This window comes from Chelonia mydas, chromosome 8, assembly GCF_015237465.2.
Source record: "Chelonia mydas isolate rCheMyd1 chromosome 8, rCheMyd1.pri.v2, whole genome shotgun sequence".
Taxonomy (NCBI): Eukaryota; Metazoa; Chordata; order Testudines; family Cheloniidae; genus Chelonia; species Chelonia mydas.
Window position 1 is genome coordinate 86,211,976 of NC_057854.1, and position 24,374 is coordinate 86,236,349.

Sequence of the window (24,374 nt, forward strand, 5' to 3'; positions counted from 1 at the left end):
ACCCACCTGTTGGCTCACCCCAACGTGCGCAGCGCGCGCGCACCCACCTCTCCCGAGTGCCCGGGACTGCTTCCTGCTAAGTCACCTGATCGCGCTCTCTGTCATGTGGCCGCCGGGCTCCTCCAATCAGCGGCCTCGGAGCGCTCGGGCCGTCAATTCAAACAGTTAGACCACGACGGTTAGCAAGTGTCATCCTGCTGGGTGGTCGCTCCCCTCCCCCAGCCCCCGCCATCCCCGGCCTGCGTTCGGGGCCGCGGCGAGCAGCATGGAGAGCCGGCTGGTGACAGCGGGGCCCTACCGCGCCACCAAGCTGGTTAGAGGGGATGGGGGCGGCGGGTCAGCACCCGGGGCGGGGGGAGAGTCTGTGGGGTGCCGGAGTGTGAGGTTCAAAGCGCTTCCTGGTGGGGAGGGGGACTGGAGCCCCTGAGGGGACGGGTGACGGGGCAAAGGCAGCAAGGGGCAAAGGCAGCAAGGGGCGATGGGGGTCGGGGGGCTGCTGGGGGGACTGGAGCCCCTGAGGGGACGGGTGATGGGGCAAAGGCAGCAAGGGGCGATGGGGGTCGGGGGGCTGCTGGGGGGACTGGAGCCACTGAGGGGACGGGGCAAAGGCAGCAAGGGGCGATGGGGGACGGGTGACGGGGCAAAGGCAGCAAGGGGCGATGGGGGACGGGTGACGGGGCAAAGGCAGCAAGGGGCGATGGGGGTCGGGGGGCTGCTGGGGGGACTGGAGCCCCTGAGGGGACGGGGCAAAGGCAGCAAGGGGCGATGGGGGTCGGGGGGCTGCTGGGGGGACTGGAGCCCCTGAGGGGACGGGTGACGGGGGAAAGGCAGCAAGGAGCAATGAGGGCTGGGGGCCTGGCTGGGAGGAGTGGGGTCCCGTGGTCTAAATGCGCTCAACTTTTTGCTTTCATCTTGTCTTCTCCCCCCCGCGCCCCGTTCCCTCTCCCTTGCAGTGGAATGAAGTTACTAAATACTTTCGAGCAGGGATGCCACTGCGGAAGCACAGGCAACGTTTCAGAAAATACGGGAATTGTTTTAGTGCCATAGAAGCCGTGGACTGGCTCCACGAACTGCTTAGGAGCAACAGGAATTTTGGTCCAGAAGTTACTAGGCAACAAACAGTTCAATTACTAAGAAAGTTTCTCAAGAATCATGTAATTGAGGATATAAAAGGAAGATGGGGATCAGAAAATCTAGATGACAACAACAACCTATTCAGGTGCTGTACGGGTGTACACAAATTGCTAAGCTGTGAAAACTAACCAAGAGTACTCTGTAACGGGATCAGCAGTTACTTTACTGTGGGGAAAGTAATTTTCAATCAAAAGCAATACTGATTCACCAAGAAGCAATACTGATTCACTGATTCCTCTACCCCTTCATTAATAATGCTGTTATGGGCTGCAGCCCAGCATTTCTGTAGCACTAAGTGCAAGGGGCCTTTCCCGAATCCCACCCTGGCCCCAGAGCTTGCAAGGTGGATAGCATGCATAAGCATTCCTACGTTGTGCTGTCTCCCTCCCACGCCAGTGCCTTCTACAGCGTACAGAAGGTATAATTGGAGCAGAATCTTCTCCAAGGACTTAACTTGAAAGTTAAACTTCCCCCTACTGACCTCCAATGAATTTGAGAGAAGGGAATGATAGTCCAAAGCTAATTTGGAATTTTGCCTAATTTAAATTAGGTATATGTTGTAGAGGTGTTGTGTGTTTTCTTCTTTTTATCTTAAGCCTCTAAAGAGTCTTATTGGAATCATCACTGGGCACTAAATTTTTTGATGAAACTAAGTTCTTATTTTTTAATGTGTTCCGAATGCATTTATATTTCTCTTGTTAATTATAGATTCCCTTCAACCTCTCCAGTTAAAACTTTGCCAAGAAGGTCCCTGTTGAAAGAGGACACAGAAAATATTCCAAAAGAGGAAGAAAGGCTCTTTAAACTACCACATTTCTCCAGAAGGACTCCTAAAAAATATGAATTACTTGATACTCTGGTAATAACTTGTGCTTCTTATCGTTCATGTGTTCTTTTCAGCATTAGGAAAACAAATATAATCATCTCCTTTAGCGGCTATATCATCTACTTCTGTAGAATCTTCATCTCCAGCTGAAAAAATAAACTAGCAGCTTCCTCTGGACTACTCTCAGTGAAGTACAACAGTATGAGAATGCGACAGAAAGACACAGCAGCCCTGGTAACAAAAAGCCTTTATGGTGTATGTGGCTGCTTAAAGCTTGGAATACAACATAAGATCTTAAGAAACTTGAACGATAGATGTTCAAAATACTGTTTGTATGAAAACCATTTTAATTGTAAACTTTTATGTGGACTTGCTGAAATCTGACAAATTGGAAATAGTGAAATTAAATATTTCTGGCTTTGAATTGTATGTAGTAGATTGAACTGCACTGTACAGTAGAAACTGAAATCGATATATCCAACCTCTTCTCTTACCCACAACTTTAGATTAACAATAGACTGGTATTGGCTTATTCTTTTTTCTTTTTTTTTTTTTCCCCCCCCTCATTTAGTCACATAATAGCAGAACTAAAAAAGATCACTTAATGCTCTTCCTCATTCCCCCCCCAAATATGTTTTTATATATTTATATATTTTATTCTTTTTTGTCAGATGATTAAGATTCCTCATAAATTCTTAGAAACTATACATTTTAGGAACACTAAATCAGGGTACATTACTTAGCTGTTAACTTGCCTAACTCTACAACCTTGAATGTAGCTGACCGGTCATTATTTGTTTTATTTTTTTGCTAATTTTTTTTGTGTTTCTGACTTTCTGAATTTAGGCCCCAGTCCCAGTCCTGCAAGCACTTATGCATGCATTCAGTATTTAGGGCCTTGGTCTCACATTTCATTCTGCATTTTGTTACTTTTGCCTTTAAATTTCAAAATTATGGAAGTATGGTTGGGGGATTTTTTCTGTGGTGGATGGCAAACATTTCTGTGGATGGAAAAGAGCATTAGCCTTCTGTTTTAAAATGGGAGAAGATCCATTTAGTGTTAAGAGATCTTAAATTATAAAAAAGAAAATGAATGTGTTCTTTAATTTGGAATAGAGCCTTTTTACAAGTGTATGTGAGTAGGTTTTTGTTTTTAAATAACATTTTACTGGAATTTTGAGTTTGGCTTTTGAGCTACTTCAGAGAGTCAACAAAATATAACATGCATGATTGCTTATTTGTAGGAGAACATAGAAAACACAAAAAGTGAAATAATGGAAGAGGACAAGGAAAACTTACACAGGAAGAAAATAAGTCAAGAGGATATAGAAGAAATTTGGCGAAACATAATTTTGATACAGTAAGTCAATAACAAACTGGAAATGGTTGGGGAGGGCGTGTGTATATATCTTTTCCTGCCAGTACATATGGATTAGGCCATTTTAGCTTCAACATACCATCAGAGCAGAAGGTACATCCATGAGTACATGCTGTGTCAATAATCAATGATCTAAACAAGTGTTTAAATTTTTCAGAAAACTTTTTAATCCTGCAGAAGGAGTAGTTCTGCTAAGTTACACAAGTAACGCATGTACTTTCTAATATATTATCAAGGACCACAGTATTATATTTAGGAAAGTTGCTAAAATAAATATTATAAGGAGTGAGAATTGCACGTTGAGTAGCTGATTTTCTCTTCCTCCTTTCCTTTGTGGTGCGTATCTGGCACACTTCCTCAAACACTGAATTTATGGCCTGCTTCTTGTTGTTGGCTCTTCCTATTGGTTCAGACAGACCTTTAGTCTGTGACATAAAAACTTATCTCTGACACTTCGAAGCTGTGGTCTTGGACTAAGAACTTAGAGTTTAATAAGTTAAATTTTGAGTTTTTTTGCTTGTTGAAGAGGTCCTAAAGTAATTAGCTTGTGTTCACGTGCTATCAAGACTTCTGAAACAACATTTGTTCTCTTCCACCCTACAGCTTGCAAACCATTTTAGGTCTACCATCTTTGGAAGAAGTCTTGCACTCAGCCCAAGTAATTCCTCAGTATGTCATGTACAACATGACTAACACAAGTAAACATGGTGTTGTTGTTCTGCAAAACAAATCAGGTTTGGTTTTGGTTTTGACATTTGGTTCAAGTGCCAGTATTTAGTTATTGTCAAGTGGTGGATGACAGTAATTAACTATAGTAGTACTTAAAACAGATTTGCTTAGGGTGATAACTTCTGTAGTCTACTTTTCTTTCAAAATTAAAAAGTAGGGCAGGTGAGCATGTAATAAGTATAGTGATTCTATGTATTCTTTTAAAACTAATTAAATTCTATATATGATCTTCCTGTATTTAAAGTTTAACATCAGGTGGCTAGAGTATACAGTATATAGTGGCAGTTGCTGAATAATTTTCTTAAATTTTTTTTTGTAGAAGACCTCCCTCATTGGGTATTGTCAGCTATGAAGTGCCTTGCATACTGTAAGTTATACAAAAGTAGTCTTTAAAATTTCAGATATGAAGAAGCTTATTTTGGGGAGTGGGAATTCCAAAATGTTTGCTTATACGTGAGAGGTACTAAGCTCTTCTACACTGGATGCAAGTTCAACTATATCTAACAACCTGATGTATTCAGAAGATATAACAGTAGGCTGCATAAAACAATTGTGTACAAAGGTGACCTATAAGGAAGAAGAGGTAAAGATAATGAAGTTACGTGTGCATTAAAGAGAAAAGAGATCCTATAGACCAATGTACTACTCCTAATCATTGAGTAGACTACCTAAATATCCTAGTACCAGGTTGCACTCTATGGATCCATGCATGAATCTCTCCCTGCCCTTTCAGAAGGGGATGGTCAGCTGGGGATTTTAACTGAAATGAGAGAAAGACGGAAACATTCCCCAACCAATTAGGGAATCTGCAGGAACATACAACTTAGAACTCAATTAATGTTATATGGAGCCATGCTATGCTGGAGGACCTCACTATCTCTTCTCACTATAAGGAGGGGTCCAAGTGGTAGCTACAGACTGCTGAGTCACTGGAAGAAGCTATGCTGGCAGGAGCTGGGCAGAGATGAAACTTGAGTCTTCAGGCACAGTGCCTCTGTGTGGTTCCTTCTCAGATGTGGTATTCCAGGGACTAAACTACCTGCTTCTTGCACAGAATTGCTTGCTTCTCCCAGGCTGTGAAATAATTCAGAAAAAACTCTGAGCCAAACCTTGAAGAGTTTGCTAGTTTGGCCTGGCCCAGCCCATAATGTGATTATTTTTATTTTTTCTGAATAGGCATCAACAGAGCTCAAGATTTTTGGCATTCTTGATGTAAAATATTCCATAGTTTCCACTCTAAAGAACTATCTTTATTAGCCACTATCCATAACTGAAGGTGTGACAAACTTGCAGCACAGTCCTCTCCACTCTAGTTTTTATATAGAAAAGAGGGAATGAAATGAAGAAGTGGAATATTTTCAAGACATAGGTATATGTTCCTACATTGTAGAATCAGTATAGCAAAATTAAGCAAATTCTCTTGAGAAATGAATGGGTGTCACTTCTATCTATGTAATGATCTACACTGCATTTTTCAGGTTGTTGGCTTTGCACTGGACTAAAATAGCCTTTTTAAAAATAATATAAAAATTAGCAAAAAGTTTATAAACTTTAAAAAAAAAAAATAATTTACACATGTGAAGTGGGCTAATAGAAATGACTTCACTTGGGATTTTGGGATGTCAGTCTTTCACTTACAGTAACTCCTCACTTAACGGTGTAGTTATGTTCCTGAAAAATGCAACTTTAAGTGAAACGATGTTAAACGAATCCAGTTTTCCCATAAGATTTAATGTAAATGCAAGTGGTTAGGTTCCAAGGAAACTTTTTGGGGCAGACAAAAGGCATTATATACTGTACTGTGGTTGAGAGGTGCTCCTGGCTTACCCCACACAGGCACAGCCCGCTACAGACAATGAGGCAGGAAAGGACGCTAGGAAGCGCCTTGCGCAGCATCAGCAGCAGCTTTCCCCCAGAAGAACAGGTGCCGACTTTAGAATCATAGAATCATAGAATATCAGGGTTGGAAGGGACCCCAGAAGGTCATCTAGTCCAACCCCCTGCTCAAAGCAGGACCAAGTCCCAGTTAAATCATCCCAGCCAGGGCTTTGTCAAGCCTGACCTTAAAAACCTGTAAGGAAGGAGATTCTACCACCTCCCTAGGTAACGCATTCCAGTGTTTCACCACCCTCTTAGTGAAAAAGTTTTTCCTAATATCCAATCTAAACCTCCCCCATTGCAACTTGAGACCATTACTCCTCGTTCTGTCATCTGCTACCATTGAGAACAGTCTAGAGCCATCCTCTTTGGAACCCCTTTCAGGTAGTTGAAAGCAGCTATCAAATCCCCCCTCGTTCTTCTCTTCTGCAGACTAAACAATCCCAGCTCCCTCAGCCTCTCCTCATAAGTCATGTGCTCTAGACCCCTAATCATTTTTGTTGCCCTTCGCTGGACTCTTTCCAATTTATCCACATCCTTCTTGTAGTGTGGGGCCCAAAACTGGACACAGTACTCCAGATGAGGCCTCACCAGTGTCGAATAGAGGGGAACGATCACGTCCCTCGATCTGCTCGCTATGCCCCTACTTATACATCCCAAAATGCCATTGGCCTTCTTGGCAACAAGGGCACACTGCTGACTCATATCCAGCTTCTCGTCCACTGTCACCCCTAGGTCCTTTTCCGCAGAACTGCTGCCTAGCCATTCGGTCCCTAGTCTGTAGCGGTGCATTGGGTTCTTCCGTCCTAAGTGCAGGACCCTGCACTTATCCTTATTGAACCTCATCAGATTTCTTTTGGCCCAATCCTCCAATTTGTCTAGGTCCTTCTGTATCCTATCCCTCCCCTCCAGCGTATCTACCACTCCTCCCAGTTTAGTATCATCCGCAAATTTGCTGAGAGTGCAATCCACACCATCCTCCAGATCATTTATGAAGATATTGAACAAAACCGGCCCCAGGACCGACCCCTGGGGCACTCCACTTGACACCGGCTGCCAACTAGACATGGAGCCATTGATCACTACCCGTTGAGCCCGACAATCTAGCCAGCTTTCTACCCACCTTATAGTGCATTCATCCAGCCCATACTTCCTTAACTTGCTGACAAGAATGCTGTGGGAGACCGTGTCAAAAGCTTTGCTAAAGTCAAGAAACAATACATCCACTGCTTTCCCTTCATCCACAGAACCAGTAATCTCATCATAAAAGGCGATTAGATTAGTCAGGCATGACCTTCCCTTGGTGAATCCATGCTGACTGTTCCTGATCACTTTCCTCTCCTCTAAGTGCTTCAGGATTGATTCTTTGAGGACCTGCTCCATGATTTTTCCAGGGACTGAGGTGAGGCTGACTGGCCTGTAGTTCCCAGGATCCTCCTTCTTCCCTTTTTTAAAGATGGGCACTACATTAGCCTTTTTCCAGTCATCCGGGACTTCCCCCGTTCGCCACGAGTTTTCAAAGATAATGGCCAAGGGCTCTGCAATCACAGCCGCCAATTCCTTCAGCACTCTCGGATGCAATTCGTCCGGCCCCATGGACTTGTGCACGTCCAGCTTTTCTAAATAGTCCCTAACCACCTCTATCTCTACAGAGGGCTGGCCATCTCTTCCCCATTTTGTGATGCCCAGCGCAGCAGTCTGGGAGCTGACCTTGTTAGTGAAAACAGAGGCAAAAAAAGCATTGAGTACATTAGCTTTTTCCACATCCTCTGTCACTAGGTTGCCTCCCTCATTCAGTAAGGGGCCCACACTTTCCTTGGCTTTCTTCTTGTTGCCAACATACCTGAAGAAACCCTTCTTGTTACTCTTGACATCTCTTGCTAGCTGCAGCTCCAGGTGCGATTTGGCCCTCCTGATATCTTTCCTACATGCCCGAGCAATATTTTTATACTCTTCCCTGGTCATATGTCCAACCTTCCACTTCTTGTAAGCTTCTTTTTTATGTTTAAGATCCGCTAGGATTTCACCATTAAGCCAAGCTGGTCGCCTGCCATATTTACTATTCTTTCGACTCATCGGGATGGTTTGTCCCTGTAACCTCAACAGGGATTCCTTGAAATACAGCCAGCTCTCCTGGACTCCCTTCCCCTTCATGTTAGTCCCCCAGGGGATCCTGGCCATCTGTTCCCTGAGGGAGTCGAAGTCTGCTTTCCTGAAGTCCAGGGTCCGTATCCTGCTGCTTACCTTCCTTCCCTGCGTCAGGATCCTGAACTCAACCAACTCATGGTCACTGCCTCCCAGATTCCCATCCACTTTTGCTTCCCCCACTAATTCTACCTGGTTTGTGAGCAGCAGGTCAAGAAAAGCGCCCCCCCAGTTGGCTCCCCTAGCACTTGCACCAGGAAATTGTCCCCTACGCTTTCCAAAAACTTCCTGGATTGTCTATGCACCGCTGTATTGCTCTCCCAGCAGATATCAGGAAAATTAAAGTCACCCATGAGAATCAGGGCATGCGATCTAGTAGCTTCCGTGAGTTGCCAGAAGAAAGCCTCATCCACCTCATCCCCCTGGTCCGGTGGTCTATAGCAGACTCCCACCACTACATCACTCTTGTTGCACACACTTCTAAACTTAATCCAGAGACACTCAGGTTTTTCCACAGTTTCGTACCGGAGCTCTGAGCAGTCATACTGCTCCCTTACATACAGTGCTACTCCCCCACCTTTTCTGCCCTGCCTGTCCTTCCTAAACAGTTTATAACCATCCATGACTGTACTCCAGTCATGTGAGTTATCCCACCAAGTCTCTGTTACTCCAATCACGTCATAGTTCCTTGACATCACCAGGACCTCCAGTTCTCCCTGCTTGTTTCCAAGGCTTTGTGCATTTGTATATAAGCACTTGAGATAACCTGTTGATCGCCCCTCATTCCCAGTATGAGGCAGGAGCCCTCCCCTCACAGACATTCCTGCCTGTGCTTCCTCCCGGAATCCCGCTTTCCCACTTACCTCAGGGCTTTGGTCTCCGTCCCCCGGTGAACCTAGTTTAAAGCCCTCCTCACTAGGTTAGCCAGCCTGCTGGCAAAGATGCTCTTCCCTCTCTTCGTAAGATGGAGCCCGTCTCTGCCCAGCACTCCTCCTTCATGGAACACCATCCCATGGTCAAAGAATCCAAAGCCTTCTCTCCGACACCACCTGCGTAGCCATTCGTTGACTTCCACGATTCGACGGTCCCTACCCAGGCCTTTTCCTTCCACGGGGAGGATGGACGAGAACACCACTTGCGCCTCCAACTCCTTTATCCTTCTTCCCAGAGCCACGTAGTCCGCAGTGATCCGCTCAAGGTCATTCTTGGCAGTATCATTGGTGCCCACGTGGAGAAGCAGGAAGGGGTAGCGATCCGAGGGCTTGATGAGTCTCGGCAGTCTCTCCGTCACATCGCGAATCTTAGCCCCCGGCAAGCAGCAGACTTCTCGGTTTTCCCGGTCAGGGCGGCAGATAGATGACTCAGTCCCCCGGAGGAGAGAGTCCCCGACCACCACCACCCGCCTTCTCCTCTTGGGAGTGGTGGTCGTGGAACCCCCAACCTCAGGACATCGCATCTCATGCCTTCCAACCAGCGGAGTCTCCTTCTGCTTTCTCCCCCCAGACATATCATCTGGTCCACTCTCCGCAATGGTACCTGTGGAGAGAACATGAAAGCGGTTAGTTACCTGTGTTTGTGTTACTGGAACCCGGACATTCCGCTTACCTCTTCTGGAGGTCACATGTTGCCAAGCTTCTTCACTGGCCTCTTGGCTCCTCTGTGCAACCTGCTCTATATCTTTAGAGCTTTGTGCCCCTAGAAGCCTACCCTGAGTTTTGTCCAGAAAATCCTCAGTCTCTCGTATACAACGCAGGGTCGTTACCTGTTGCTCCAGACCTTCAATCTTCTCTTCCAATATGGAGACCAGCTTGCACTTTGTACAGACAAAGTCGCTTCTGTCCTGTGGAAGAAAGACAAACATGGCACATCCAGTGCAGGTCACAACAGCTGAACCCCCCCCTTCCATATCACCTACCTACTATGAGCTTCCTCAGAGACGTTGGCAAGATGTAAGCCTCACTGGGCTCACTCCAGGCGAACTCCCAGGCAAACTCCTGCTGTGAGCTGCTCTGCTGTCCCCGCTGCTCAGCTGGTTCGCTGCCGCTCAGCTGGTTCGCGAGGCTCTGGCTATTTTTAAACAGCCAGGCTTCCCTGACGCAAGGGGAATGCTTTGCCAGGGGATGCTCCAGACACGCGTATTCCCAGCCCCTTTCCACCTCCTCCCCGGAGCACGCTGCATCCCCGCTCTTCCCTCTTCCTCCCAGCTCTTGCCTGCCGCCAAACAGCTGTTTGGCAGCTAGGGAAACGCTGGAGGGAGGGGGAGGAGGCGGAGAAGAGGAACTTGTGCAATGCTCCCTTGTAAAGTTGCTGCTCATCCACAGAATCCTACAAGCAGTGGACAGAGCAGGCAGCGAAATGACATTATAAGGGAGCATTGCACAACTTTAAACGAGCATGTTCACTAATGGAGCAGCGACATAACTTCGAAACAACGTTAAGCGGGAGGACGTTAAGTGAGGAGTTACTGTAAAAAACAAACAAAAAAAACACACAGTTTATAAATGCTGTTGAACAAATATGTATGACTATGTTGAAAGTCTTGTATCCAATTGAATTCTTCATCAGTTGTACGGAATCCGATGTGTAACTTTTTTTTTTTTTTGGAGAGAGTTTGGAGAGGTAGGGAAAACATGAGTTTGACCTCATCGAGTTTCCTGCAGAGCAGTTCTCCTCAAAGAAGCAGTTTGGGGCATGCAAAATTTAGAAATGTCATGTCTTCCCAACTCAGTTTTCACCATTTCACATGTACTGTACAGTAACTCCTCACTTAAAGTTGTCCCGGTTAATGTTGTTTCATTGTTATGTTGCTGATCAATTAGGGAACATGCTCATTTAAAGTTGTGCGATGCTCAACTATTATGTTGTTTGGCTGCCTGCTTTCTCCACAGCTGGCAGCCTCCCTAAGCGGACCCTCCCCACCACAGCACCGTCCGCCCACCGGCAGACCTCATGGATCAGCCCCTTCCCCCTCCTCCCCCCACCTCCTGCCTGCGGCAGTCAGCTGGCTTGCGGGGTTTAGGAGGAGGGGGGGAGTAGCAAGGACTCGGCGCGCAGGCTTCCCCTCCCTCCCCTGCCTCCTGAACACAGCTGATTGCCCTGGGCAGGAGGTAGGGTGGGGAGGGAGGGGGAGCCTGCGCGCCGAGTCCTCCCTCCTCCCTCCTTCCTCCTAAACACCGCAAGCCAGCTGATTGCCCCAGGCAGGGGGGATGGGGGAAGACTCGGCGCGCCTCCCCCGTCCCTCTCCTGCCTGCGGCAATCAGATGGCTTGCCATGTTCAGAAGGGGGGGGGAGGAGTGAGGACACGGCGTGCAAAGTAAAGGGGGAGAGGGCTTGGGGGAAGGGGTGGAGTGGGCGGGCTGAGGGTTGAGTGATGACGATCCTGACAGGGAATGCTGCTCCAAAGTGATTAGGGAAGTTGGTCATCTAATGACTTGCTATAAAGAAATTTACCAAGGGGGGGGAAGGAAAGCAAATCAACAATCTTTCGATGTGTTTTTTTGAGTTCAGAAAGTTCAGCAAGAGGAGCAGCCGGACAATCCACCCTCTTCCAATCTCTGACTCCACCACCTCAACCAAGCTTCATACTCAGCAATGATGACTGTAGTATTAAATTGCTTGTTTAAAATGTATATAATGCCTTTTGTCTGACAAAATAAAATTTCTCTGGAACCAAACCCCCCCCATTTACATTAATTCTTATGGAGAAATTGGATTCGCTTAACACTGTTTCACTTAAAGTCACATTTTTCAGGAACATAACTACAACGTTAAGTGAGGAGTTACTGTATCTGCATTGGTGCCTGTGCCACTGTGTGGCTTTTTTGCAGCCTCTCTCCCCACAACCTCCAGCAAAGCTCAATAAGAAGCTATGGTGGCTGTGTCATTGCATGCATATATGTGTCTCTCTAACTGTTCGGTAGCAGCTGCAGAAGGGGCTCATATGCAGCTAATAGAGCCTGGAGTTAAGTTTGCAGTGGGTGATTCACAGAAAGTGACATTCCCCCATTTCATGCACAGCCCCTAAAAAGCCAGAGTCCATTTGTGAAGAAAACTGTAAAGGAAAATGGGGACAGGGCAGAGGCTGCTGCTTTGCTTCATCCTAGCCCATCTTTCTGTGGGAGTATGGTGGAGACCCATCTGCAGGGAAACTCTGGTTCAGTTTATTTTCTCCTTGTTCTCACCCATGCCCATAAATTGGTTAATTATATGGTTCATTGCCCACTTTTGAAGATGCTGTAGTGGATGAAGAGCAAACCTGAAGTGAGCAGTTGTGATCATCTAGGGGGGATACAGGTGAACAAAGTTTGCTGTTATTGCACCAGTTATGTAAGCTTTCAGTAGTGTGTGCTCACTAAAATAAATAAATAAAAAAGCACACCTATCTCCCAGATGGAAAAAAGAAACGAAACTTCAGCAGCTTTATTAGTGAATTGAGCCCTAAGCCTCTTGAATATGAAAAAATCTTAAATCTATTCGGAGTATCTGAAAATAAACTCCTAGGTGCCTGTAACTTTTGTTTTATTGCTTATCTGTATGTAATCTGTTTGATTTGAGGGTGGGGTTGTTGTAGTAATTTTAACAGAAAAACTAAGATTAATTGCTTCTTTTGACACTTTTTTTAGGGGTGGGTGAGAAGCAGAAAGGGTTGAAGTAGTCAAATAAGGGACTTCCTCTAATTTATTAATATTGAAGTATCTATCTTCTAAAGTTGAGCGACAGCTTCTTGCTCATCTGTTGCTATATAAACAGTTTTATTCTGTTTCTGCGTACTAGTTACACAAGGCTGAACTATTGGTCCAATGTTTGTATAAGTAGATGGCTGACATGACACTCCTTGAGAAATACTAGGCCGTCCCTACCATTCTTTCTGCTAATGTTGCAGAAGTTTTTTGTTGTGTGGTGTGTTTGTTTATTTATTTATTTATTTATTTTAAATATGTGATTATGAGAATAGTACTGTCATGAGCCTTCTTTCCTCGCCTTCTTTTTAGGGCCTAGAAGTAATGACATGAGCCAACCAACTTACGTTGGTTTTGAACGGGATGTATTCAGAACAGTCGCTGATTACTTTCTCAATCTACCTGAACCATTGCTTACTTTTGAATACTATGAACTGTTTGTGAACATTCTTGGTATGTATGACTTGAGAAATAATGTATTTTGTTAAGTGTTAAGTACAAATTTGAGTCTAGTGGGTTACATATATGTAACTGTGTGCAGAATTTGGCCCCCAATCTGTATGGCAGTATGAATTTGTGGGAGGCCACCAGTGCAGTAGTAGCTCTACATTACAATCTGAGTGAAAATACAATTACATTCTTGTGACAATAAATCCATATAAATTATCTGGTCTGATACTGTCAAAGTATAATAACCACAGTCTCAAATAGTGTAAACTAATCCTTGTCTTGTTTCTAAAAGCTAAATGTAAAGTTTTATTGTCCTTAATCTTGCATGTATGGGCTGTTCGTTGCATGTCTTGTAGTTAAAAAAAAAAAGCATTAAACAACTAACCATGTGGACTATATTAATGTCTTATATTTGTTAACTGTTCTGTTTTACTTAGCTACTTCAGTTCGTTCTTATCTTGTTCACTTTCACACCACTTGCATCTTAACTTGTATTTCATTTTCTGATAGTTGTGTGTGGCTACATCACAATTCCATATAGACCCAGTGGAAAATACTGTATCCAAGATGAGGCGTGTGACCCACAGCCTTCAAAAACTCTGCACTTGAACTCTTTCAAGTCAACTGAATGTCTTCTACTAAGTTTACTTCGAAAAGAGAATGAAAAACAAGAGGAAGAATCTGAGCCTTCTGGAAATATTTCCCAAATTGAACATACTCTTCAAAAAGGATGTGCTAAAAAATTACAGCACTATAACTTTGCGTGTAAACAAGCCAGTGCTCATGACCTAAGAGGAGAAAGCTGTCAAAATCTGTCAGGTTTAAAGAATGAACGGGCCCAGCCTCTCAAACTTAGGGCAAGGTGCTATTCTTTGGAACGAATTGCAGCTACTACCTCAAGTTTTTGTAGTGAAGTGGGATCAAACTCCCTCTATCAATCTGACATTAACATAAAGTCAGGCAAAAATAAGGAAAACCCACTACTACACTCTGGGTACAAAGCAGAATCGCTGTTGAATATTGGATCAAATAGCACTGGGCAGAAACAACCGTGTGGTTCCAGGAGAGTGTCTGCATCAACAGTTCACGACCAAGAGCTATGTAATGGGAATCACAAATCTAAGCAACTCTGCAGGTCTCAGAGTTTACTTGGAAGCAGTAAGTCCAGAAATTGCAGTGGCATCAATACACCAGTTGCTGAAATCACAGTAAAACCATATCCAATAGTTCATCTTGGACAAAGGAAATCAAGTACTACCAGTGTGGTTACTATAGTAGAAAATGAGCCTATGGATTCTGATATCACAGTCAATAAACGACTCTGCAAAAGTGCAGTAGAACTTTCAGAAAACTCTTTCATTCCAGCTTCCTTTATGTTGACTGGCACGCAAAGTAAGATTGCTCTTCAAAGCATGTGGTATTGGCTTACTGTGTTGACTAACTGTCTCTGCTTTCCTACTTTCTTTAGCTCCGTTGTTGGATTTTTAAATAGCAAAATCTGTTTTTCATGGTTTGTTTAAAGAATATTTTAATGGCTATGAAGTTAAGTAACTTAACTAATTATATTAAATACAAGCTTTTGTTATCTTCCATAATACATGCTCTTGGGTAGTATCCTCTCTTCCCCAAATAGTGATGTCTAAGCAGTTCACCATATTTTGCTCTTTGTTCAAGTAAGTACTATTCCTTGTGATACAAACATCTGAGAGGAATCAGCATAGACTTCCCTGCTTCTAAGTGATGTCTCTTCACAGTTGTTGAAACTGGATGCTGAATGAAGTTTATAGGAGTCTTTAGAAGCCTGGAAATTGGCTAACCAATATATAAAATAATAACAGAAAATACTCAACACTGATGTGCAGAAATAGCTTCAGTTATATTCCTTATCTGGTCTTGACCTGAGCCAATAATGTGTCAGAACAAAATGAGATAAATTGGGGGTGAAGACCATGCAAAAAATGTTGAAATAACTTTGATCCATTTATAGCACAGTCTTCTCTAACATAAAAAGTGGCTGCTGTCTTAACTGAATAAAATGAAATTGCTGATATTGATGTACCACTATCCTTCATATTGTTTCAAAACTTAATTACACCTGTTTTTATAACTATTAACTTCTAGATCTTCTCCGGCCTCATTTAGAAAGGGTTGCCATTGAAGCACTACAGATATGCTGTTTGTTGCTTCCTCCACCAAATCGTAGAAAGCTTCAACTCCTAATGCGTATGATCTCTCGAATCAGCCAAAATGTTGATATGCCTCGACTTCATGATGCAATGGGCACAAGGTCTCTGGTAAGACACCTTCTTCTCAGAGTATGGGTAGCTTTATTCAATAGCATAAAAATAATGCTTAAATCTGAGAAAAGCAAGAATATTCAATGTTAAAGGAGGAACTTAGCCTTTGTCTCACTACATCTAGTATGTAACACAGATATGTCACCCCGGTATACTTGTGAAAATCTGTATCAAAGTGAACTCTCTTGATTAACTCCATCTGAACATATTCAAAATAGGTTTTTGGGAAAACGTTTTATTTGAACAGCCTTTATTAACTTTTTAAAAGAACAGAAAAGATTCAGTATCCTTTTTGCTTCAGTGTTGTCCCGTTCCTTCTACACCTCACTGTCAATAACTAAATTGATATTGTGAATTAAATTCCTACAAAACCTTGTAAGTATTTTTTAACTGACTCTCTGTTTTAACTGATATGAACACAAAACTTATTTTGCTTTCCTGTAACTTAAAAGGTCTAATGGATACATTTTGAAAAATAGTTTTTGGCTAAAACTCTTGCTGAGTGTCTACTTGAGGTAGTTTATTTTTGTTTTGTCCAGTATGGAGTGAATTTCCATAGCCGAGCGTTAGCATAGCCTTTTTGTTATATAAATATTGTGTCAGGACTCTAGCTATTCTACACCGATGCCACTAGATGTTAAAATTAAAGAATGGACCTAACTGTAGGGTTTACATTTTGAACTCTAGTAGGTCTGATGTCAGAAAGGAAACAGAAGTGAGTCTGTGGAAAGGCTTAAAGAATAGCTGTAAGGACTGAATTTAAGCTTGCAGTGGAAAGAATAGAGGTATTTACAGTTGTTAGAATGACATCAAACCTGTAGGTTCTCTTACCTTAGTACCTACAGTTATTTTAAAACACATTAAACAAATACTGATTCAAGAATGTTAATTAAAAATGGGAAACAAGAAATGAGTAACTACTTGTCAATTATTGCAAGTGATGTAACAGAGGTTCTGACCATTTATGCCATCTTGAAATCTCATAATGCTTCTTTTTTGCGCAAGAGACAAGGGTGTTAGCCAGTGAGCCCTAGACTACTAAAGTTTTCCTACATAAACTGGAAGGATGGTGAAGAAATTAGTATAGTTTGATTGAGGTATGGAGCTAGAAGCTAGGCAGATCTGAGTTGTATTCCCAAATCAGTGTATACAGTCCTTACTACAGTGGGGCCTTTATCAGTGATTGGGGCCTCTAGATCCTGCCACAACACAGTCTGTAATTATTCTGGGGAGTTCATAAATATTATTAATAAAGTGATTTGAGATCTGCAAATGGAAGACCGTGTATAAGTGCAAATTATGTGTTGAGTTTTTGATTGGCTTTTTTTTTTTTTTTAAGGAGAGCACTTCCCCTAACTTCAACTGAATATTGTTCACTTCTTACCTAAACTATTGCTGTATTGCTGCAAAATGTTCAGAAACTGCCACGTTTCATCCCAAAAATGACTATTTCATAGACAAACCTATTCCTATTGCATTTTGTAAAGCACTTGGGATCCACTAATACGTTTGAGTGAAATGTGCCAAATAAATACTAGTTCATTATTTATTTAGAGATGTTGGCTTCCCTCTGCTACCTTAAGCAGAGGGGAGCTAAATTTGGAAGAACCTAGTGAGCAGGTGAGGAATAGAAATATCAACTCTGTGGCATGTTAGCCTCTAGATCAGTGGTTCTCAACCTGATAAGCATTGTGGGCCACATATGCAGCTCTCTATATATTATGTGGGCCGCATCCACACACTATATATACTATGTGTGTGGCCCTGAGGATGTTACATGGGCCACAGCTGTGTTGATTGGGCCAGGGTTTTGAGAACCACTGCTCTAGATTCTACAAGCATTAACTCCCTCTGAGTCTCCTCTTCTGCTGTTACTGTGCAAAACCGGGAGAAGTTTCCATGGGGAAAAGTAACCCGGATAGCTATTTCAAGATGTGTGGCTTTTCCTACATAGTGGAGAATGTGACTGTGATGCAGTTTTCTTGGACTCTTCTTCCTGGTTAAATTTTTTTAGAATTGAAACTGAAAACTAAGCTCTGGTTAATCATAAGAACAGAGTATAATTCTAATTTTATACAAAAATCACTATGTTTTAAATGGGGGAAAATGGCAGATTTCCTCCTTGCTCTATCAATGTATGTCAATAGTGCAGGAAGGTGAGGTACTTTGATGCAAATCTGTAGCAGGGAATGCAGTACGGAGCTGCAGGGAGAGAGAAAAGAATCCAAATGCTATAGTCGTACATACTAACAACCTGTTAAATACTTCTAGATGATACAGACTTTTTCTCGATGTGTGTTATGCTGTGCAGAAGAAGTGGACCTTGATGAGCTACTTGCCACAAGATTAGTTTCATTTCTAATGGATCACCAGCAGGACATTTTTCAAGTTCCAGCTTACCTACAGGTTGCAGTGCAAGATCATATAGAATCTCTAAAGAACGCTCAGGTGGGTCCTGTGACAAAAAGTTGAAACCCCTTTGTTAATCGCTGTTTATGAATTGTAGGGTATTAAACTACTACTGTCAGTTTAAAAAACAAAACTATATTCCATTCCCCCTTTTTTTTTTTTTTTTTTTTTTTTTTTAAGTACAAACTTTCATGCAACTAGCTTTACAATTATAGATAGGTTTTTCACTTTTTTTTAGCAATTTAACTTTTTAAAACTTGTATTTAATTTACAATGTAACTGAATGCCAGTGAGGCAATAACTTTGCAACCAAGCAAGATCCTTCAAGCATGTGTAGACTCTTTTGTTGCCCTTCTTGTTTCAGTTCCAACATCCAGGGGAAGACATCGGTGCTATTTTGCCAACTTATTCATATTGTAAGCGGATAACTCCTCAGGAGTTTGATGAACAAAAAGTTTCTACCTCTCAAGCTGCAGTTGCAGAACTCTTGGAGAACATTATCCGGGACAAAAGCTTGTCTCTGAGAGACAAAAAGAAAAGACTAAAACGGGTAAGAAAAATGGGCTATTTTTTTTTTTTTTTTTTTTTGGGTGGGACTTTGGTTTTGGGGTTTTTTTTAGAACACTCAGTTGCAGCATGCAAGATGGTTTTAAAACATGCATAGAGGTGGAGGAGAGAATTAGTTACCTAATTACTAGATCCTAGCACATCAGCAAACTCTTTAAAAATGAATTCTAGTCTGATAGCAAAAAGAATTGGGTACAGCCATCTGGATGAGTGCTTGTTGTGATGGCAAGTTCTGATCCTGTTTTGAAGGGAGCTTGGTCTCCACTACAAGAATTCATGTTGGTTAGCAACAATATTTTTCAAACTAAGCACAATTTAAGAGTAAAACACAAATCATTTTTTTTCAAAGCCCTCTGCTTTAAATACCAACTCTGCGGTAGAAATTAGTTATTTCTTGTGATATACTAAATGCACCAGATTTCTTGTTTTCATTTTTGTGCCAGGATCTTCACTAGGTAAAACTCTGATGTGAAGGGCGCAAAAATAAAAATAGTTGTTTTGGTTAAAATTTTAAGACCAGACTATTCGGAATGAGAAGCCCTCTTATGACCAAATAACTGGTACTTTCTAACATACTGATAGAATTCTGAATAACTTACATATTGCTTCAGGTTATCTGATATTTCTAAATTCTACTAATCTGCTGCCCAGCAGTCAAACTAAAAGCTCAACAACTTTGGCAGGACTTAATGCTGGAGGATTTTTTTTCTCTTGCAGAAACCCTTTGGCAAATATCTCTGATCAGTGAATAGTGTACTTGTCCCAGAATTTACTAAGCACATCTTGTGACTCAAACACAGCTCCACAAAAGCTGCTTTTAAATCTTCAAGTTGCCCCCTCCTCCCTCTTCCATTCCCCCTCCTCCAGCCTCCACAAAAATAATGATTTTGTAGGACTTGAAATGTTTCTTAAACTTGGTCACAAACCAAAAGGCTCGCCCTCCATTTTTTTTAATTAATTGAAACTGGTTGTATGAAATAAATAGTAGCAGCATTGGTAGATTAAATCTTTTGACTACCCCCAAATTTCTGTGTGGAGACGGGAGGGAATTCCCCATGTACCCCTTGCCTTTCATCCCTGCAAGGGTCAGGCTACAGCCTCTGTAGAGTAGGGAGTGTAGAGAGAGCTCTAGCTGTAGCCCTTTGATCTTGGGGCTCACTGGATTTGCTCTAAACTGGCCCTGTATGCATATGTATTTTTGGACAAAAATGCTCAGGTGTTGTGATATTGAAATGCACAAGTTTGCCTCAGTAGCTCAAGCTGAGGCCTAGGTCTAGCAGAAAGCCAGACAGATAAAAGTACAATGCTCATCTGCACAAGCACAACACACTGTAATTTCTAAATAAAATTACTGTGCTGGAATAGTTGGTGAATTGTTGTTCCTTCATTATACTTGAACGCAACCAGAAAAGTGCATATTGCTTCTCTGGCATTTTTTGGCACTCTGCAGTGCGTCCAGTGACTTTTTGTTTGAAACTGATGGGGGGGGCAAATATTGTTTGGAAGTGGTACACCAAAAACTCAATGAGCACATGCACCACAGTCTGGGAACTTCTCATATAAAGTCAATTAATTTGTAAGACTGCGTGAGGCCATGAGAATATGTAAGAATTAGTAGTCTTACTCTCAGCGATTGAGGCAGACACTACATACTTTCCTGAAATGATAACCCTGTGGAGCATGTTGCTTTTTTTGTTTTTGTGGGGTTTTTTTTTTAATTCCATATGCTCTTTCCTTTAGGAGTAGGTCCAATTATTTCTCCCACCCACCCCAAGCCTATAAACTGTGCTGTCATTTTGAAAAAGCTGACTTCATCAGCAGAAAGTTTTTGGTCTGTTGAATAAAGTTCATATACCACTTACCCTCTTCCCGACCACTGCACCAAAAAATTGAAGAGATAATAGGAAAGCAGCTTGGTTTCAGAAACCCATTTTTGATGTGATATTCCATATCTACAGATATGGAAAACAGGATGAGTAGGAAGCTTTCCTAGTACCATCAATATTTGCATAATCTAAACTTTAATGCAAAAAACTATATTTCTATTGTTATGGTCATAAAAGATTCCAAATGAGAACAGAGTGTCTGCCAGTGCAAGACTGTCTTCCTTTGTCTGCAGATAGATGGCTCCAGTTTTGCTATGCTGCAGAAGGGTGAAAGCTGATTGGAATGTTCAGAACTTTGTGGATGGTGCAAACTTATAAGCCTCATGTCTATGTCACTGCTGTTTTGACAAAGTCAGGACCAACAGCAGAGACTAATATTTAAAATGGAGAGATGAGTGTAGTTCTGCATGAGGGTAACTGGCATTGGCTGAGTACAGGATACAGGAGTGCTTGCACATACCTCCATCTCAAACACAGTAGCTAGGAGACCATGGAGTGGGAGAGAGAGAGAATGTACTTCTTTTTCGTGAGAGAGAGAGAGACTTCAAAGTTATCAGAGTCAGATCTGAAAGATAAAACCCATGAACAGGGTTCAAACATGCCATCCTGGTAGGTATTCTAGCACCTCTTTCCCAGCAGCTGTTGGAGGCAGAAAGAGAAGGAAAAGAGGATAATTAGCCCTAGAGAGGAACTAAAGAGTTAAGCCATGCTATATTATAAAAAAGAAAATGTAGAGTAAAGCATTGAAGGGAAGTAAGGCCTGACAAAAATACAAAATAGGGAGTCTATACACTTTTTTTTAAACAATGCATTAAATAGAAATGGGATAATGTTACAGTTGAATGCAGTACAAAATGGTTATTTTCCTGTAGGGCAGGGGCCAGGGTTTTGGTAGGATATCACAGCAAAGGTATTTTTCATCCTGCCTAGCGGGCTTACTCCCCGGACTGATAGCTGTCTAATCAGGTTCAGTTATATTCTTTTAAGTAGTCTTTTTTTATAATTACTCTTTTGTTTTTTAGTTTCAGAAGGAATATCCACTGATCTACCAGAACAGATTTCCAACTACAGAAAGTGAAGCAATATTATTTGAAAACAAACCAACAATTAAGCAACCAATGCTTAGCCTGAAAAAACCAAAGTTTCGTAGCCTAAGATACTAATTCAACTATACCTCTTGAATCTGTTTATCTGGTTGGTATATGCATAGTCTAGTGAAGGATACTTACTATGAAAATCTGATATTTACTTTGTGGAGGGGGAGAGAGATGTGCACATGCACACTTTTTATGTTAAAAGGTGCCAAAGTATCTTTGTTCTGGAGATCATTTTTCACTTATCAAATCTTGAAATGAGATAAATATTTAATGTTTACAAGTTACCCAACACATGCAAACAAATACTGAGTTGTAAGTGTTGAATCTCAGAAGTAAAAAGAAATGTGAAAAGAAACATGAAGTTATTAGTAACCAAAAAATGTCTGTGTGTTATTACTAGAGTCTGGGAAACTAATAGTATGCATATTGTTGTAACTTTTGTGTCAAATCTGTTTTGAAAATGATGCTATTTAAATTGTAGTTTTGGTTTTTAATCATTTCTTGTGTACTGTATAAATGCTCTGGTTGGCTACTCCGTATAGTGTGTACTTGCAACAAAACATTACCTTTTTGGATTGAAAAAGGTGACATCCGGGCCCCACTGGCTTCAGTAGGGCTAGAAATTCACCCTAGGTTATGGATTAATCTGTTTATCCAACTTGAAACTCATATACACTTTTCATTTTGCACTCATTTGTAGATCATTAAAATCATTATAACTTTTTAATATATTTATACATGTTAAAACTATTATACTTGGTTTTATATATATATTTCTAATTTTTGATGGAAAGCTGGTCTCAAATACATGGATAACTGACCTGATACACTGCTCGAACAAAATGAGGAAGAGGGGAGGATGATATATACCTACACTGAACCAAATTGGCATATAGGTATTGTATATTAGGCCTCAGTGTTTTATTTATAACACTGCTGAGCTGGCTTTTACAAGATTTTTGGAAAATGTCTGTATTGTTCCCTCTCTTAAACATCATGGGTGATATTATGGCCCTAATGAAGGCAATGGGAGTTTTCCTGTTGACTTGATGGCTAGGATTTCATCCCTTGTCTTCAGCAGGATTTTAAATCTCTGTGCAATAAATTTCACATCTTGAAAGTAGGTTTTTTTCCCAGGTATTTCCATATACTATGCTAACATTTGTGTACTATTTTTGTTGTTGTTGCCAGGGTTTTTTGTGGGTGGGTTTGATTTTTGTCTTTTAAATTCAGGACAACATGTGCATATGCAGGGAGCTTTTGTTGGGGGGTGGGTTTGTTTTATCCATTCAGTTTTATGGGTCACTTATTTGTCCATTCCTTAAGCACTTTTGTGTATTGTTAAAGGTATAAATTAGATGTAAATGGTCACTGCTAGTTATGCTGGTGATTTAATGTAGTTAAATCACAGTTTATTTATCTATCTAATGCAAAAGCCTTGTCATAATGTTAAACTCTTTTGCACATTGTACATGCATGTTAAGCCATACTGAAACTAAACTTTGATTGTAGGGAGCACGTGTTTTTGTGTGTGTGGTTTTTAAACTCTGGATTTGTAGATAATCTTTTTGGATGAGTCCTGGCCCTATTGTAGTCAATGGAAGTTGTACCACTAATTTCACCCTTTAACAATCCAGATCCAGCCCCTAAATTCAAACATGTGGAACTGTATACATTTGAGTAGCCCTACAAGGGGATTACTCTTTGTAAGTGTTTGTAGAATTGGGCTTCAGCTTGTACATAAAGTAGCTGCATTACAGCTGTAAAACAACAACCAGCTAAATGATTTAGAATCTTAGTGAACTGCAAAAGGTGGGATGAAGGAGGGAGGGGGTTTGTGCCATTCTTTATGCATTTATAAAAGCATAGCCTGAAAGTCATCTTGCCCACCCCTCAAAAAACAAAAAAATCCTGATTGTTTTCTTACAGTAGAAATGCAGGTCTTGTCTGACTTATGGGAGATGGTAGAACTAGTGAAACTGATAGAAGAAGGGAAGGGATTTTCTTTTATGCTGGTTTTAAACTTAGTTTTTGTTAATGCCTTTATACAGTGTATAGTAGGTGGTAAAGCACAAACCTTCTTCCCTTTCCCTATGCAAGTCACCTTTAAAGATTCCGAATCAGTAGGTATATACTGTGAAATAGTGTCTTACATCAGAATTATTATAGTATCACATATGAAAGATAAGAATTTGTATCCAACACCAATTAGCATACATGGTGAAGGAGGAATCATGAGATTTGTGGACAATGTTGCTTGAAAGCTGGAAGAGTGACTTATGGAATATTCATTTTGAGACCTGTCTGTTTTAGTCTTTTGTGGGAAATCTGTGGGATGGGAGAGTTTTTATTACCGTGTCATCTGAACTTGCTGAGAGCAGGATGGGATGATGTGGAAGTAAAAGTGCATGGAGGTTAAAAACATTGCTCCATTGCTGTCAACTGTGTGGCTGCATCAGTGGTCAAGGTTGGGTATGTGGGGAGTTTAGTGATGAGCCAGGCTGAGTGCATTTAGGCTTAGTTCTTGTTTAATGCATTTTGAGATCCTTGGAGGGAATGTAACTAAAGTGTAAAGTATAATTAGTCTTCAAGTAGTAGTCCATAAGGACACAAGAATGACCATACTGGGTCAGACCAATGGTCTATCTTTCCTAGTACCTTATCTGTTGACAGTGGCCCATGCCATATGCTTCAGCGGGAGTGAACAGAACAGGGTAATTACAGAGTGAGCCATTTCCCATTATCTGGTCCCAGCTTCTGGCAGTCAGAGGCTTAGGGACATCCAGAGTATGGGGTAGCATCCTTGAATTTATCTGATTCTTTCTGAACCCAGTTTAGTCTTCACAACATCCCCAGCAGCAAGTTCCACAGGTTGAGTGTGCATTGTGTGAAGAAGTAC

At 41.8% G+C, this 24,374-nt stretch overlaps 1 protein-coding gene across 4 annotated transcripts; it reads left to right on the plus strand.

The window, feature by feature from the left end:
* Positions 1-42: 42 nt before the first annotated feature.
* Positions 43-22,990, plus strand: DEPDC1 (DEP domain containing 1). Of its 4 annotated transcripts, none has more exons than XM_043521005.1 (12): positions 43-178; positions 954-1,219; positions 1,843-1,993; positions 3,205-3,320; positions 3,942-4,072; positions 4,387-4,434; positions 13,082-13,222; positions 13,730-14,611; positions 15,341-15,513; positions 17,788-17,964; positions 18,290-18,475; positions 21,401-22,990. In XM_043521005.1, the coding sequence occupies exons 2-12, from the start codon at positions 987-989 to the stop codon at positions 21,539-21,541; spliced, it is 2,379 nt and encodes a 792-aa protein (XP_043376940.1). In that variant the 5' UTR covers positions 43-178; positions 954-986; the 3' UTR covers positions 21,542-22,990. The 4 variants fall into 4 exon arrangements, with proteins under 4 accessions (XP_043376940.1, XP_037763486.1, XP_037763488.1 ...); XM_037907558.2 differs by having other exon boundaries at positions 137-313; XM_043521007.1 differs by lacking the exon at positions 43-178 and adding an exon at positions 190-313 and having other exon boundaries at positions 13,730-14,377.
* The last annotated feature ends 1,384 nt before the right edge of the window (positions 22,991-24,374 follow it).